At 44.9% G+C, this 17,333-nt stretch overlaps 3 protein-coding genes across 9 annotated transcripts in view; 2 read left to right on the top strand and 1 right to left on the bottom strand.

Moving 5' to 3' along the window:
• The window catches only part of LOC133542443 (zinc finger protein 2-like), a 272,490-nt gene that overhangs the window by 110,715 nt on the left and 144,442 nt on the right, over positions 1 to 17,333 (top strand). The gene's annotated exons all lie outside the window — the stretch shown is intronic.
• LOC133542479 (gastrula zinc finger protein XlCGF28.1-like) lies at positions 3,842 to 11,115 on the bottom strand. 2 transcript variants are annotated; one of them, XM_061886659.1, is made up of 3 exons: positions 10,555 to 11,115; positions 7,636 to 7,818; positions 3,842 to 5,122 (listed from the first exon to the last, which is right to left on the bottom strand). In XM_061886659.1, exons 1-3 carry the CDS (start codon positions 10,676 to 10,678, stop codon positions 3,861 to 3,863), a joined length of 1,569 nt encoding a protein of 522 aa, XP_061742643.1. In that variant the 5' UTR covers positions 10,679 to 11,115; the 3' UTR covers positions 3,842 to 3,860. The 2 variants fall into 2 exon arrangements, with proteins under 2 accessions (XP_061742643.1, XP_061742644.1); XM_061886660.1 differs by lacking the exon at positions 7,636 to 7,818.
• LOC133541992 (zinc finger protein 771-like) overlaps positions 15,985 to 17,333 on the top strand; it is a 14,155-nt gene continuing 12,806 nt past the window's right edge. Inside the window, exon 1 of the mRNA XM_061885751.1 lies at positions 15,985 to 16,346. The gene's annotated coding sequence lies outside the window, so the exon portion shown is untranslated. The remainder of the gene's footprint in view (positions 16,347 to 17,333) is intronic.

Raw genomic sequence — 17,333 nt, 5'->3', positions numbered from 1 at the left:
GTGGCCAGCGCTGCTTGCAGGAGCGAAAATCACTCCCTCTGTCCATAGCACTGAGGAAAAAGTGCCATCAGATAGGGGTGTGACACTGCTGACGGCGAGACACAGCTGAGCAGGTGATTAGATCTCCCAGGTGGTACGATTTATCTAATCATCTGTTGTCTTTAACAGTAAGCGGCGGAGAACAGAAGGAGAGAGGATACGGAGGTGATTGAAAAGTCATGTCACGAATTGGTATGTCAGACTTAGCCCTGTCTTGGTTTAACTCTTATCTTACTGATTGGATGCAGTGCGTCTCCCATAACAATGTGACCTCGGACTACGTTAAGGTAACGTGTGGAGTTCCCCAGGGTCCCGACGAGCGGTCCATCCTGGGTCTCGACTCTGGACAGCCAGTACTTCATCCATGGTCATCGGACCGGACCCCCTCCACAAGGGAGGGGGGGACATAGGAGAAAGAAAAGAAGCGGCAGATCAACTGGTCTAAAAAGGAGGTCTATTTAAAGGCTAGAGTATACAAATGAGTTTTAAGGTGAGACTTAAATGCTTCTACTGAGGTAGCATCTTGAACTGTTACCGGGAGGGCATTCCAGAGTACTGGAGCCCGAACGGAAAACGCTCTATAGCCCGCAGACTTTTTTTGGTCTCTAGGAATCACTAATAAGCCTATGGCTCTAGAGCCAGATGTGGCTCTTTTGATGACTACATCTGGCTCTCAGATAAATCTTAGCTGACATTGCTTAACGCGATAATTATGAATAATTTCGCTGGTAATCACAGAGCTAAAAATAATGTGCAAAATATAAAACATTCTCATGCATTTAAATCCATCCATCCGTTTTCTACCGCACCTGTTCAAGAAGTAGCATTTATGGTAAGAAGTATTGTATGTCACGATGGGTGGGGGGGGCTTGGGTCGCAGCTTGCTGCGGGGTCGTTCTCCCAGGAAGGCGGACGGACTACTCGGGACATGGCATTTAGGTAAAAACATGATTTAATTTAAACTAAAAAAAGATACAAACAAAAATCGCTCACAGTGGAGGCACAACTTGGGCTAAGGAAGAAAGCTAAGGCATAAACAGACTAAGAACATAAATCAAACAAAACTTACTTGGCATGGCATGAAGCACGAAACTATGGCAAGGCGAGAAACAAGTCAGCACAGGGCGACTGACTGGCAAAGACGAGCTTAAATACTGCCTCTGATTAGTGCTCGGGAAGCAGGTGAGCGGGCATTTTGTCCACCAGAGACAGGTGGACAAAATGAGTAACCAAGGAAACCAGACAAGGGAGTGGAAAAAAAAACAGGAACTTAAAGAGTCCAAAGGACAAACAGCATATGGCCAAACAAAAACATGATCAACAGACATGACATTTTATTTATTATTGGTTAGCTTCAGAATAACAATGTTATTAAAAAGAATAAGAGACTTATATCTAAAAATGTTGGTCTTACGTAAAAATGCACGCATTTAGTTGTATTCAGTGTTAAAAAATATGATATGGCTTTCACGGAAATATATTTTGAAATATTTGGCTTTCATGGCTCTCTCAGCCAAAAAGGTTCCCGGCCCCTGTCCTAGCTGCTGCTTATAACAGAGTGACAGGTGATTAGATAACAAGGCCCAGGTGGGCCATTTACGCACCTGTCGCTGATTTCGAGGCCGGTCCTGGCACACCCTAGTTCGCTGCAGGCCCGCAGGCTACGCCCCCTCCACAGTTGGCTCGATAACATTATTACAAAGAATAAGAGACCTATTATACTCTAGAAATGTTGGTCTTACTTAAAAATGCACGTTTCTAGTTGTGTTCAGTGTTGAAAAAAAAAATATGGCTCTTACGGAAATATATTTGGCTTTTTGGTTCTCTCAGCCAAAAATGTTCCCGACCCCTGATCTATGGCATGGGTGTCAAACTCTGTCCCGCGGGTAAAATTTGGCCCGCCGTGTAATTTTTTGTTTGGCCCTTGAGGCAATATCAAATCAACATTAGAGCTGGCCCGCCGGTTTTATGCAACACGGCATTCAACGCCAATACTCATACTTGCCAAACCTCCCGATTTTCCCGGGAGACTCTTGAAGAAATCTTTTCTTGCGGCCCAGCCTCCCCCAGACTCTGCATCCAGTGGCCCCCAGGTGAATTGAGTTTGAGACCCTTGATCTAAAGCAGGGGTCGGGAACCTTTTTGGCTGAGAGAGCCAAGAATCCAAATATTTTAAAGTATTTCCGTAAGAGCCATATAACATTTTTCAACACTGAATACAACTAAATGTGTGCATTTTTAAGTATGACCAACATTTGTAGAGTATAAGAAGTCTCTTATTCTTTTTAACAACATTGATATTATAAAAGTTAACCAATAATACATGTAATACTTCTTACCATTAATGCGACATCTTGAACAGGTGCGGTAGGAAACGGATGGTTGGATTAAAATGCATGAGAATGTTTTATAATTTGAACGTTATTTTTAACACTGTGATTACCAGAGGAATTATCCGTTACTTATCGTGTTAAGCAATGTCAGCTAAGATTTATCTGCGAGCCAGATGATTGCCATAGGTTCCCTACCCCTGGTTTAAGCATTAGACACATTTTTACCTGCACTCTGCCTCCCGCTGTTTCCCACATCTACAAAGCAATTAGCCACCGACTGCCACCTACTGATATGGAAGAGTATTAGATTAGATTAGATAGTACTTTATTTATTCCGTCAGGAGAGTTCCTTCAGGAAAATTACAATTTTCAGCACAATCCCATTCAAGATCAGACAAACATTACAGGGAGACAGAACAGGATCGCTGACGGGTCTGCCGGCTTCCAGCGCCCCTTACAAAAAAGATGACATACAGGTAAACAGGGGGGGTGGAAGAATAGAAGATTAAAATACAATTAAAAAAAAATCGGTCTTAGCCTGGGCCCTGGAGTGGGGGTGCAGACTGAGGCCAAGGGAACAAAACAACAACTCATAGCCATAGTACACATCCCTCTTACATGTAAGTAAGAGGGAAACATCAAACATCAAAGAACACAGAGGACATTAAAGACATTAAAGCAGCAGATACAACCAGACACTTCTACATACAAGCTATGAATAAAAAGTAAAATAAACATATACACTGTGGTGGCCTCTGCGGTGTTCCACGCCATCGTCCGCTGGGGTGGAGGGAGCATGGCCAGAGACAGGAGCAGACCCAACAAAGCAACGCGGTTACTCGGCATAGCTCGGTTGGTAGAGTGGCCGTGCTAGCAACCTGAGGGTTCCAGGTTCGATTCCCGCTTCCGCCATCCTAGTCACTGCCGTTGTGTCCTTGGGCAAGACACTTTACACACCTGCCCCCAGTGCCACCCACACTGGTTTAAATGTAACTTAGATATATTGGGTGTCACTTTGTAAAGCGCTTTGAGTCACTAGAGAAAAGCGCTATATAAATATAATTATCTGAGAGCCAGATGCAGTCATCAAAATAGCCACATCTGGCTCTAAAGCCATAGGTTCCCTACCCCTGATCTAAAGTATCTAATTTATAAATGGTAGAAGAATATCAACAAGATAGTGTTACACACACAACAATGATGTCTCACACTAGAGGGGGGGTTGCCCACATCTGAGGTCCTCTCCAAGGTTTCTCATAGTCAGCATTGTCACTGGCGTCCCACTGAATGTGAATTCTCCCTGCCCACTGGGTGTGAGTTTTCCTTGCCCTTTTGTGGGTTCTTCCGAGGATGTTGTAGTCGTAATGATTTGTGCAGTCCTTTGAGACATTTGTGATTTGGGGCTATATAAATAAACATTGATTGATTGATATTATATGTGCTGATGTTGTCAGAAAGTCAAATTTAACAAAGTTTTGACAGTTTATTTCATTTGCTGCTGCTGTTCTCACCAGCACACTTGTGTTTCTTACACTGGTACTTATAAGAGAATCGTTCACCACACACACTGCAACTCAACACTTTCTCCCCGGTGTGTCTTCTCGTGTGTCTTTTCAAACATTGTCTCTGTGAAAAATCTTTACCGCAGATTGAACAAGAAAAAGGTTTTACACCGGTGTGTATCCTCATGTGCACTTTCAAGTACTGACTCTGGACAAAATATTTACCACAGACTGAACAGGTAAAGGGTTTTTCACCAGTGTGTGTTCTCGCGTGTCTTTTCAAATCGTTACTCTGTAAAAAACCTTTACCACAGATTGAGCAGGTGAAAGGGTTTTCTCTGGTGTGCATTCTCATGTGGACTTTGAAATGCGTGCTGGTTACGAAACATTTACCACAGATTGAGCAAGAAAATGGTGTTTCTCTGGTGTGCATTCTCGTGTGCACTTTTAAATTTGTACTTGTTACAAAACCTTTTCCGCAGATCGAACAGGTATAAGGGTTTTCTCCGGTGTGTATTCTCATGTGTTCTTTCAACCTATATTTGCGTGAAAAACATTTACCGCATTCTGAGCAGGTAAAAGGTTTTTCTCCGGTGTGTGTTCTCATGTGTACTTTCAAATGTTGACTCCGTGCGAAACTTTTGCCACAAACTGAGCAGATGCAATGTTTTACTCCCGCGTGTGTTTTCAAAATGTGCTTTTGAGTACAACCTTCACCGCAGATCGAACAAGAAAAGGGTTTTTCTCCAGTGTGTGTTCTAATGTGTGCTTCCAGACGACAATGGTGAGGAAAAGTTTTGTCGCAGAGGGAGCACGTGAAGTGTGTGTTGTCAGCGTGACATGTCTTATCATCTTTAGAGTCTTCATCATCAGTGTCAGGAGGGTGTGACGTTGTGTCCTCACTATCTGATAGTGGAGCTAAGAGCTTGTCTGCTTGTGATCCTCCACAGTGGTCTCCATCAGCTTCTGTTGAGCTGCTGCTTGGAGGCTCCGCCTCTCTCTGCTCCTCACTTTCACCTTTGACCTCACCATCTTCACTCTTCACAGGGACACCAGTTACTGGGTACTCCTCCAACCATTCAAGCTGCTCTCCCTCCTGACTGATGCTGCGTTCCTCCTCCTCCTCTTTAATGTCGGCGGCCAGTAAGTGCTCCTCTTCCTTTTTAAAGCACGGTGCCTCATCTTCCTCTTTCAAGAGGGAGGGCTCCTCCTGCTCCATCCTGAAGATCCGCTCCTGTTGACAACGTTCTGTGTGGACACAAGACAAACACATGCTTTATAAATGTCTGGCTTTGCTCAGTCACATGAGGCATTCTGTACGTTTACACGGACTGGACAAAATAAAGTGGGGGGAAAACACGTGGCCATGTACAACTTTATTCACAGGGCAGCAGGGGGACTTTTTTGTTTTTTACAAGGAATGGGTGATATAAGGGCAGCACGGTGGAAGAGGGGTTAGTGCGTCTGCCTCACAATACGAAGGTCCTGAGTAGTCAGGGTTCAATCCCAGGCTCGGGATCTTTCTTTGTAGAGTTTGCATGTTCTCCCCGTGACTGTGTGGGTTCCCTCCGGGTACTCCGGCTTCCTCCCACCTCCAAAGACATGCACCTGGGGATAGGTTGATTGGCAACACTAAATGGTCCCTAGTGTGTGAATGTGAGTGTGAATGTTGTCTGTCTATCTGTGTTGGCCCTGTGATGAGGTGGCGACTTGTCCAGAGTGTACCCTGCCTTCCGCCCAATTGTAGCTGAGATAGGCACCAGCGCCCCCCGCGACCCCAAAGGGAATAAGCGGTAGAAAATTGATGGATGGATGGGCGATATAGCCTAAGGCCCCTTCTACACTAAGGTTATCCAGGGTAAATCCCCCCTAAGCTTATCTGTGACCACACACACACACACACACGCACACACACAACGGTCGTTTAAGACCCCCGTCCGTCCGCCGGGGCAATGCAACATAGTACGCATGCGCGGAAAATGCGCACCTCATAGTCACCTCCAGTGTGGCTTTGTGTGCACGTTCTTAAATATACAAACCCTGTTTCCATATGAGTTGGGAAATTGTGTTAATTGCAAATTTAAACAGAATACAATGATTTTCAGATCATTTTCAACCCATATTCAGTTGAATGCACTACAAAGACAACATATTTGATGTTCAAACTCATAAACTTTATTTTTTTTATTTGCCAATAATAATTAACTGAGAATTTCATGGCTGCAACACGTGCCAAAGTAGTTGGGAAAGGGCATGTTCAACACTGTGTTACATCCCCTTTTCTTTTAACAACACTCAATAAACGTTTGGGAACTGAAGACACTAATTGTTGAAGCTTTGAAAGTGGAATTCTTTCCCATTCTTGTTTTATGTAGAGCTTCAGTCGTTCAACAGTCCGGGGTCTCCGCTGTCGTATTTTACGCTACAGGACTACAGGCGGGCCAGGAAAGTACCCGCACTCTTTTTTTACTAAGCCACGCTGTTGTAACACGTGCTGAATGTGGCTTGGCATTGTCTTGCTGAAATAAGCAGGGGCGTCCATGAAAAAGACGGCGCTTAGATGGCAGCATATGTTGTTCCAAAACCTGTATGTACCTTTCAGCATTAATGGTGCCTTCACAGATGTGTAAGTTACCCATGCCTTGGGCACTAATGCACCCCCATACCATCACAGATGCTGGCTTTTGAACTTTTGCGTCAATAACAGTCTGGATGGTTCCCTTCCCCTTTGGTCCGGATGACACGATGTCGAATATTTACAAAAACAATTTGAAATGTGGACTCGTCAGACCACAGAACACTTTTCCACTTTGCATCAGTCCATCTTAGATGATCTCGGGCCCAGAGAAGCCGGCAGAGTTTCTGGATGTTGTTGATAAATGGCTTTCGCTTTGCATAGTAGAGCTTTAACTTGCACTTACAGACGTAGCGACGAACTGTATTTAGTGACAGTGGTTTTCGGAAGTGTTCCTGAGCCCATGTGGTGATATCCTTTAGGGACTGATGTTTTTTTGATACAGTGCCGTCTGAGGGATTGAAGGTCACGGTCATTCAATGTTGGTTTCCGACCATGCCGCTTACGGTGATTTCTTCAGATTCTCTGAACAGGTTGATGATATTATGGAGCGTAGATGTTGAAATCCCTAAATTTCTTGCAATTGCACTTTGAGAAACGTTGTTCTTAAACTGTTTGACTATTTGCTCACGCAGTTGTGGACAAAGGGGTGTACCTCGCCCCATCCTTTCTTGTGAAAGACTGAGAATTTTTTTAGGAAGCTGTTTTTATACCCAATCATGGCACCCACCTGTTCCCAATTAGCCTGCACACCTGAGAGATGTTCCAAATAAGTGTTTGATGAGCATTCCTCAACTTTATTAGTATTTATTGCCACCTTTCCCTACTTCTTTGTCACGTGTTGCTGGCATCAAATTCTAAAGTTAATGGAATGATTTGTTCATATAAGTAATATGCTCCATAAATTCTGATCGGGCTGTACAGCTAATTAGTTTTTGTATTTGTTTGAAATAAAAATATTGTTGATTATAATTTTTTGAGACCTTTCAAGGAAGATATTTTGATAGAATTTAAGACATTCTAAGTCCTTAAGTTCAAATGATTAGATTTAAGACTTGAAGTCTACGAGCATGAACTGATGAAGCCGACTTGGATGAGAGGCCAAACATCTTCTAAGACAAAGTGAACAGTCCAGTTGTGATGGAGTGAATGCCCTGAGAATAAAATATGTGGATGTTGTGCTTACCTGGACTGTGATGAAGCTTTGAGGACTCAGGTGGTTTGTCTTCATGCTCTTCAGTCTTCACAGAGACAACAGTCAGTGGAAACTTGGTGAAATCAGCCTCCTCCTGCCCTAGAAGACACGGTCCCACCTGGGTGATCCACACTTCGTCCTCTTCCTCTTTAATGTGGGGGGGCTGCTGGACGTCTGTCGGGTAAATTAGTAATTAAGAAAAATTGTTTTTGGCTGACACTGCATCTGCAGGTTATCCATACATCTCTGTGCCATGTCTGCTTTAGCACCGCCAGTAAATAGCATGTTACCGTCGATTAGCTGGCAGTCACGCCGCGACCAAATATGTCTGATTAGCACATAGGTCAACAACATCAACAAAACTCACCTTTGTGATTTGGTTGACTTTATCGTTGCAAATGCATCTGCAGGTTATCCATACATCTCTGTGCCATGTCTGCTTTAGCACCGCCGGTAAATATCATGTTAGCATCGATTAGCGTAGCATGTTAGCATCGATTAGCTGGCAGTCAACATCAACAAAACTCACCTTTGTGATTTCGTTGACTTTATAGTTGCAAATGCATCTGCAGGTTAAATTATTTGTTTTATTTTGTGTGTTGTGTTAAAAGTGTGCAGCGAAACAGCAAATAAAACACGGGAAAGACTTCCTTTTGACCCAGCCACTAATATTACTTTTAAAGTGGTAAACTGAGTAAAAAAAACATACAGATTTGCACATTTTGAGGGTGGGGGTGGTGAATTTGAAAAGGTTTTAGAAGTACAAGCCAGCATTGATTGAGGCATTCTTATCTTCACACTCACTGGTGTAAAGTGTGTAACCATTTTCTTTAGTGTACATGTCGACCTATTACACTTAAACCTTATCTCTAACCTTAACCTTGTAATGACATAGTCCTAACCATAACTTAAATACCGTATTTCCTTGAATTGTCGCAGTATGCGCCTGACTTGAATTACTGCCGGGTCAAACTCGCATCCCAAAATAATTAGCGCATGCTTAGTATTACCGCCTGGTCAAACTTGTCACGTCACGAGTGACACGTCCCCTGTCATCATTTTCAAAATGGAGGAGGCTGATTTCAATACCAGGAATTTAAAATCGCATAAAGGGAAGAAGATTAAGAGTTATTCAGTAGGATTTAAGGTTCAAGCTTACATCACACTCAAATTTTTACTGCATGCCTTTGGTAAGTGCCGGAGTGAGAAGAGGTTTTAAAGTAATTAGCGCATGCTTACTTTTACCGCATGCCTTTGGTAAGCGCAGGAGTGAGAAGAGGTTTTAAATTAATTAACACCCCGGCGGCAATTCAAGGAAATGCGGTATAAAGAACATAAATCAATTCTCATTCCAAAGCTACTTAAAAACATCCATAGCATGCATAGTAAGAACAAGGGACGGCGTGGTGCAGTGGGAGAGTGGTCGTGCGCAACCCGAGGGTCCCTGGTTCAATCCCCACCTAGTACCAACCTCGTCACATCCGTTGTGTCCTTGAGCAAGACACTTCACCCTTGCTCCTGATGGGTGCTGGTTAGCGCCTTGCATGGCAGCTCCCTCCATCAGTGTGTGTAAACGTGGAAGTAGTGTCAAAGCACTTTGAGTACCTTGAAGGTAGAAAAGCGCTATACAAGTATAACTCATTTATTTATTTACTACCAACCTCGTTATGTCCGTTGTGTCCTTGAGCAAGACACTTCCCCCTTGCTCCTGATGGATCGTGGTTAGCGCCTTGCATGGCAGCTCCCTCCATCAGTGTGTGTGAATGGGTGAATGTGGAAATAGTGCCAAAGTGCTTTGAGTACCTTGAAGGTAAAAAAAAAGCGCTATACAAGTATAAGCCATTTACCAGTTTCGTCGTCATACAAAATAATTTTCTTTACGGTCTTTTAGCTGGCTGGGTCAAAGGGAACTCTTACAAAAACATGTTTTACTATGTGGTGTTTTTATGGAGTATTTCCATCAATAATTCCTCTTTAGAGCACAACTCCCACATTCACTTGGAGACCATGAATTGATTAACGTGGACCCTCCGACTTAAACAAGTTGAAAAACTTATCCGGGTGTTACCATTTAGTGGTCAATTGTACTGTGCAATCTACTAATAAAAGTTTCAATCAATCAATCAATAAAATACCATCTACGACACGCTGAAAGACGGCGTGGCGCAGTGGGAGAGTGGCCGTGCGCAACCCGAGGGTCCCTGGTTCAAATCCCACCTAGTACCAACCTCGTCATGTCCGTTGTGTCCTGAGCAAGACACTTCACCCTTGCTCCTGATGGGTGCTGGTTAGCGCCTTGCATGGCAGCTCCCTCCATCAGTGTGTGAATGTGTGTGTGAATGGGTAAATGTGGAAGTAGTGTCAAAGCGCTTTGAGTACATTGAAGGTAGAAAAGCGCTATACAAGTACAACCCATTTATTTATTTATCACTTTTATGTTCTTTTAATAAATCAAGTGTTGACTACTTTATTTATTGCCACTATGAATTATATTGGTTACAATATAGGAACATCAACCTCTCATAAATATTGTGGGTCTGAAACTGTCTCTTTTAATAAACAATATAAAAACAAAGCAGTGCATAGCTCGGTTGGTAGAGTGGCCATGCCAGCAACTTGAGGGTTGCAGGTTCGATTCCCACTTCCGCCAACCTAGACACTGCCGTTGTGTCCTTGGGCAAGGCACTTTACCCACCTGCTCCCAGTGCCACCCACACTGGTTTAAATGTAATTTAGATATTGGGGTTCACTATGTAAAGTGCTTTGAGTCACTAGAGAAAAGCGCTATATAAATATAATTCACTTCACTTCACAAGCCAATTAACTCTACTATAGACAATCTATTGAAAATATAGTGTTAATAATGAAATATGACGTTAGTAAACATGTGAGAGTAAGAAGTAAACAAACCTGTTTTGTGTGACACAACTTGATGTTTCTTGAAAACAGCGTCCAGTAGTTGACTTTGTCGCTCCTTCTCCTCTTTTGTTGGACAAAGTTCCTCCTCGTACTCTGCTCTCCTTCTTTCGCACATTTTTCACTTTACACTCACACTAGATCTCTGCTTAGCGATGTGTTTTCATCACTTCCGCCCGTCTTTATTAGCAGCTAACAAGCTAAGCTAACTAGCAAGCTAAACTAGCTTAAGCCCGATAAGCGTCAAAGTGCACTCAGACTAATGTAATAGGGATTAATCATGTTTACACTATTAAACGACTTATATGTGTACGCGTACACAATTTTTTGGAACAAAGAACCATAATGACCACAATAACATCTTTTACACCTATCGCCATTTTTTCCCCTTCTTCCTGTTTTGTTCGGTGGCGGTGAGTCCACAATACTATACTGCCACCTGTTGGTGTGGCGAGAATACTACACGATATATTCGACGCATTTTAGGCGTTCTCATATGACGTCACATTAGTACCAAAAATCCAAGCGCATAAAAACTGTTATCGCGCACTGATTCTCCACGTCGTGCGCGTGCGCGACATATTTTTGCGCGCGTGTGGTGCCTTTTTGCTTCTGATTTGCTTGTGATTGGCCCTGAGCGATTTTCGCCTGACCAATCAGAAAGGAGGTGTTTGTGTGTATGAATAATAAGACTCGAGACACCAGTGCATATTCTAGTAAGGCTGTATTCAACTGGCGCCAGAACATCACACACGCCCACTTCCTTCATGCTGCTGGGACGTACCATTTCACAAGGGGTGTTGTGACAACACAAACCCTATAACATCTCCCCTTTTATAGATGCCAACTTTTACATTGTTGAAAACCTTAGTGCAAACACAGTGAAAACCATTGTTGTTGTTTTTTTTTTTTTTTTTTTTTTTCCATATTCTTTTGTGTGTGTGTATGTTAACAATCTTTACAAAACAGTACCAGGTATACTTTAACCAACAAAATTCAAGAGTTCAGACGTGCCTAAAGATTAAGTCTGTCAGGCACTTTCACCAACCTGCCACTTGCCGTCCTGTGCCCGGCTGGCGAAAGTAGTGGTGGTGGTGATGTTGATGGAGGTGGTCCAGCCATAGGCTGGTGCTGGTCACTCTGCCTGAGTGGCCTGACGGCCTGGACACCTGTGTCAGTGTCCATTACTCTGCTGGGTGTACCGCTGGGTTGCCCATCAGGTGGGCAGCTATGCTGTACACAGTTTTGCTCAGGGTGGCGCTCGGCCACGACCCTCTCCGCTGGTCGCAAATCTACGCGGTTACGTCGATAGAATGTCCCCTCAACATCCACTAGGTACGATCTGGGGCCCACCTGTTGTAGACAAACTCCTCTTCGCCACCTGCCCGTCCTGTCCCCAGGCAGGGGCTTCATCCTTATGTCCTGTCCAATACACAGCTCAGGTAGGTCCCTGGCTGATTTGTCGTACCAGAGTTTGGCTGTCTGGTGTTTTATCCGCAGCCTGTCTGGGACCCCAGTGACCACACGCGGCTCCAAAAGCGTGTCAGCGACTGGGAGTGGAGTCCTCAGCCTACGAGACATCAGCCTCTGTGCGGGGCTGCTGAGCATGCCCTCCGTGGGCGTGTTCCTCCACTGTAAAATGGCCAGCCATGGGTCATTACCTGCGCTGGCTGCCTTCTTGCATAGAGCCTTTACTATCTTCACGGCCGATTCGGCCTTTCCATTTGATTTTGGGTGCCTGGGGGAGGACTTGACATGGTCAAAGTCCCACTCTTTTGCGAATCTCCTGAAGGTCTCACAGTCAAACTGAGACCCACAATCTGTTATCACGCGATCCGGTTGTCCATGACGTGAAAACTGAGCCTTGCACCTCAGCACTGTGGTCTCCGCTGAAAGTTCTGGAAGCAGCTCTATTTCCCAGAAATCAGAGTAATGGTCAACAATAATCAGAAAGTCTTTGCCCGCTTGTTTGAACAGATCCATGCTGAGGATCTGCCAAGGTCGTGTAGGAAGTGCATGGGACATCATTGTCTCCCGCTGCTGCTCATGTGAATATTCATTGCACGCTGAGCACTGGCTTACATAGTCCTTGATTTCACTGTGCATGTTGGGCCAGAACAGCGTGTCCCTGGCTTGTCTGTAGCAGGCATCTCCTCCTACATGGCTGGCATGGATGCGTTTCAACATCTCTGCACGCAACGATTTTGGTATTATGACTCTCTGGCTTCTGAATAATACCCCATCCTGTGCACTGATCTCGTCCCGAATTGACCAGTATTCTCTTATCGCCAGAGGAGCATCCTCTCGGCGATCTGGCCATCCCTTGATCACCACCTCTTTCAATAACTGAAGGTTCCCATCGCCTTCTGTGTGCAGTCTTATCTGGTTTAGCCGCTGGCTGGTGACATTCAGGTAATCAGCCTGGTTTATTAACTCAGTGGCCTCTTGCTCCCTCTGCAGGCAGCAGATAAACTGCTTTGTATATTTAGCGTCAGTCCCCTGTGTTGGAGCAGTGGCCCTGCTCAGTGTGTCACTAATATGCATATCAGGTCCTGGCCTGTACACTACCTTGAGATTGTAGGCCTGAAGAGTGAGCAGCATGCTCTGAAGCCTTTTGGGTGCTGTTAGGAGGGGTTTTGTGAAAATTGAAATGAGCGGCTTGTGGTCGGTTTCTGCTATTATCTCTGCTCGCCCATACAAATAGTAATGAAAACGCTGGCACGAAAACATGATACTCAGACACTCTTTCTCTATTTGTGCATAATTCTGTTCAGTTTGGGTTAGCGCCCGCGACGCGTACCCCACAGGCTGACCCTCCTGCATCAGGCAGCAGCCCAGTCCTTTCTGACTCGCATCGCTCTGGATGACGACTGGCTTTGTCACGTCGTAGTATCTCAGAATCGGGGCCGTTGTGACCAGTCGCTTGACCTCCTCGACTGCAGCGTCGTGTTTGGGCAGCCAGTGCCATGGGACCTCTTTGTCCAACAACCTCCGTAGTGGCTCGCATACCTCAGAGAGGCGTGGCATGAACCTTGCAAGGTATGTCACAAACCCGATGAACCGTTGTACGGCCTTGGCATCTTCGGGGTGAGGCATGTCCCGGACCGCCCTACTTTTCTCAGGGTCCACTCCGAGCCCCTCTGCCGAGAGAATGTGTCCGTGAAACTTGACCTCTCTGACCCTGAATTGCAGTTTTTTTAAACTCAACCTCAGCTTAACCTCCCTGCATCTCTGCATGAGCGCTAACAGTTTTGTGTCGTGGTCATGTATGGCCTCCTCATCTGTCTCCCCACAACCAACCACCAGTATGTCATCTGCTATTGGCTCTACCCCGCTTAAACCTGCAAGTAGCTCATGCTGCTTTCGCTGATAGATTTCTGGGGCCACAGACACCCCAAATGGCAGCTTTAACCAGCGCTTCCTGCCCCACGGCGTCCAGAACGTGGTGGTGTAACTGCTCTCCTCGTCTAGCTTACACTGTAAAAAAGCATCTCGTGCATCAACAAGTGTGAATATGCGAGCCCTGGGAAGCTTGTGTAACACATCTTCAAGTGTCGGCATTATGTAGTGAGACCTCCTTAGGGCTTGATTTAATGACTTAGGGTCTATGCAAATCCTTAACTTCTCTGGCTGTTTTATAATTACCATGTTGCTAATCCATTCAGTAGGCTCTGTCACTGAGATTAAATGGCCCTCTTTTTCATATTTGTCTAGCTGAGCCTTGACTGCATCTCTGAGAGCTACTGGGACGTTACGTGGAGAAGCCTGCACTGGGGCCACGTCAGTATGTAGCTCAAAATGAACATCCCCTGGGAGGGACTCAACTGGCTCGTTAAAAACATCATGATAAGTCAGCACAAGGTGCTGCCTGGTTAGTGGCTCTAAATTGCTATGCCCTACCATAAGCAGCTCCTCTGGAATGGTGAAGTGCATTAAACCTAAACGCTCACTTGTTTCACCTGACAATAGGGGTCTCTGCCCGCTTCTTACTATCTCAAATTGTAGCTTGTGTGCTTTTCCCCTCACTAGACACTTTGTTTGGAATATGCCTATTGAGTGCATCGATTGGCCCGAATACAGTACTAATTTGGTCTGACTTGGTAGTAATTTGGCTTCTGGAGCAAGTCTCCTCATGTCTTTTATGCTCATGACATCACAGGTAGCACCTGAATCTAACTGACACCTCTGAGACCCTCCATTCATTTTTATGTTGGCAAACCATTTCTTCCCCCGACCCTGAATCGCCCCTATGCACTCTGCTGTGTATATGTGAGCGTCTGTGTCAGACCTGTCCATGTCCTCATGTACCTCCATGTCAGCTGCATGTAGCTGTCGTGTAGCTTGGCCCCTCTTCATACACACCTTGGCAAAATGATTTGCTGTTCCACAGTGGCGACAGTTTTTTCCAAATGCAGGACACATGTCGCGTCCACGCCTGTGCCTGTTCCCGCAGAATTTGCACGTGCTGTTTTCACTTGTGCCTGGAGTCTGATTCTGGAACCTGTTCGAGCGTTCCAGCCTGGGAGGGACTCGCGGCCGCCGGCCATCCGTTGCATGCACTGTCTCTAGTGTCCTGTCCTGTGTGATTGTTTTTATCCTCTTGTCTGTCATCTCAGCAGCTCTGCATATTTCTATGGCTGATGCTAGTGTGAGATCCTTCTGTCTGAGTAGACGGCGGCGCACGCTTTCATCACTCACCCCCAGCACCAATCTGTCTCTTATCAGATCCTCTCTGAGTTGTCCATACTCACAGGAAGCAGCCTTCTCCCTCAACTTTGTTACAAATGCATCAATGGGCTCCCCTTCATCTTGCTTGCAGGTGCCAAAAACGTACCTCTCAAATATGACGTTTCTAGCTGGCTTGAAATATCCCTCCAAGGCATCGAGAATAACTGTCACGTCCTTTCCTTGTTCCGGTGTTAGTCCCAAGTTGTGTTTGTATATGTGACGACATTCCCCGCCCATCACTCGTCTTAAGGTGGCTGCTTGTACCTCTTTTGCTTTGTTTTGCAAACCTGTAGCAAGTACAAAGTCTTCGAATTCTGCTCTGAAGTTTTCCCAGTTACTTGCAAGATCGCCACTTATCTTCATCTCCTCCGGTGGCGGGATGTTTGTAGCCATGTTGATGTTGTTAGCAGAGCTTGTTGCTAACGTCGTTCCACTCTTTTCTTTTCTTCCTCGTCTTCACAGGTCCCTCTCTGAAACACGGTACTCTTCCACCAGACTTTGTGTGGTACTAGTCACTTCTGACACCATGTTTGTGTGTATGAATAATAAGACTCGAGACACCAGTGCATATTCTAGTAAGGCTGTATTCAACTGGCGCCAGAACATCACACACGCCCACTTCCTTCATGCTGCTGGGACGTACCATTTCACAAGGGGTGTTGTGACAACACAAACCCTATAACAGGAGGGGCCGTGTAAGAATAACCGCCCACAAAGTGCCAAAACGAAGACGGCGCGCGCGCACATAGGCACCGCGCGCACGCAAAAAGGCGCCGCGCGCGCGCACAAAGATACCTGGCGCACGCAAAAAGGCGCGCAAGAAGTGGAGAATCAGCGTGCGATAACAGTTTTTATGCGCTTGGATTTTTGGCACTAATGTGACGCCATATTCTCATCTTTGGAACCATTGTTGACCATCTTGTGTTTCCTTGGGACATTAATGGACGGTGGACACGGACTCCGCCAAACCACCGTAACAAAAAGTCTAATTTAAGATTTGCTGCTGTAAGAATTGTAGGAATGCATTTGACTCATCTTTGATACATGCAGATAATGAGGTAATATAAATTATGTATATTTTTTACATTATTTTTGTTTTCTAGCTGAATTGTTGTTTGAAGCTAACGTGCTATCGTTAGCCCGCTAGCAGGCCTTTGTAGTATTCGAGCAGTTCTAATATTTTATTATTCAATACTTTACAACTGTGTTTTCTTAATTGTAAGACACGCTTAACCTTGGTAAATATATGTTGCCAAAAATAATTTTAATAATCTCGTAATTTTAAACTGGAAGGAGTAACATTGTGTTGCAAAAAAAAAAAAAAACAATGTAAACAACCTTTAAAATTATACACTGTAAAAATGACAACAGACTTTAGGATAAAGTTTACAATGGTTTTTACAGCATATTACTGTAAACTGGAAAAACTGTACCACTGTTTGTTTGTTTTTTACAGTATCAATCAATCAATCAATGTTTACTTATATAGCCCTAAATCACTAGTGTCTCAAAGGGCTGCACAAACCACTATGACATCCTCGGTAGGCATTCAAAAAAGCGGTTATTCATCCTCTCCTTAAAAGACCTAACCTCTATCCTGACCTCATGGTAAACTACCGACCGGTGTCTCACCTTCCCTTTATTTCAAAAATCCTCGAAAAAATTGTTGCGGAGCAGTTAAATGAACACTTAGCGTCTAACAATCTACGTGAAACCTTTCAATCCGGTTTCAGGGCAAATCACTCTACGGAGACAGCTCCACGGTGGCAGAGGGGTTAGTGCGTCTGCCTCACAATACGAAGTTCTTGCAGTCCTGGGTTCAAATCCAGGTTCGGGATCTTTCTGTGTGGAGTTTGCATGTTCTCCTTGTGAATGCGTGGGTTCCCTCCGGGTACTCCGGCTTCCTCCCACTTCCAAAGACATGCACCTGGGGATAGGTTGATTGGCAACACTAAATGGTCCCTAGTGTGTGAATGTGAGTGTGAATGTTGTCTGTCTATCTGTGTTGGCCCTGCGATGAGGTGGCGACTTGTCCAGTGTGTACC

The sequence above is a fragment of the Nerophis ophidion genome, linkage group LG24, assembly GCF_033978795.1.
Source record: "Nerophis ophidion isolate RoL-2023_Sa linkage group LG24, RoL_Noph_v1.0, whole genome shotgun sequence".
Taxonomy (NCBI): Eukaryota; Metazoa; Chordata; class Actinopteri; order Syngnathiformes; family Syngnathidae; genus Nerophis; species Nerophis ophidion.
This window is presented reverse-complemented; position numbering and strand designations above follow the sequence as displayed.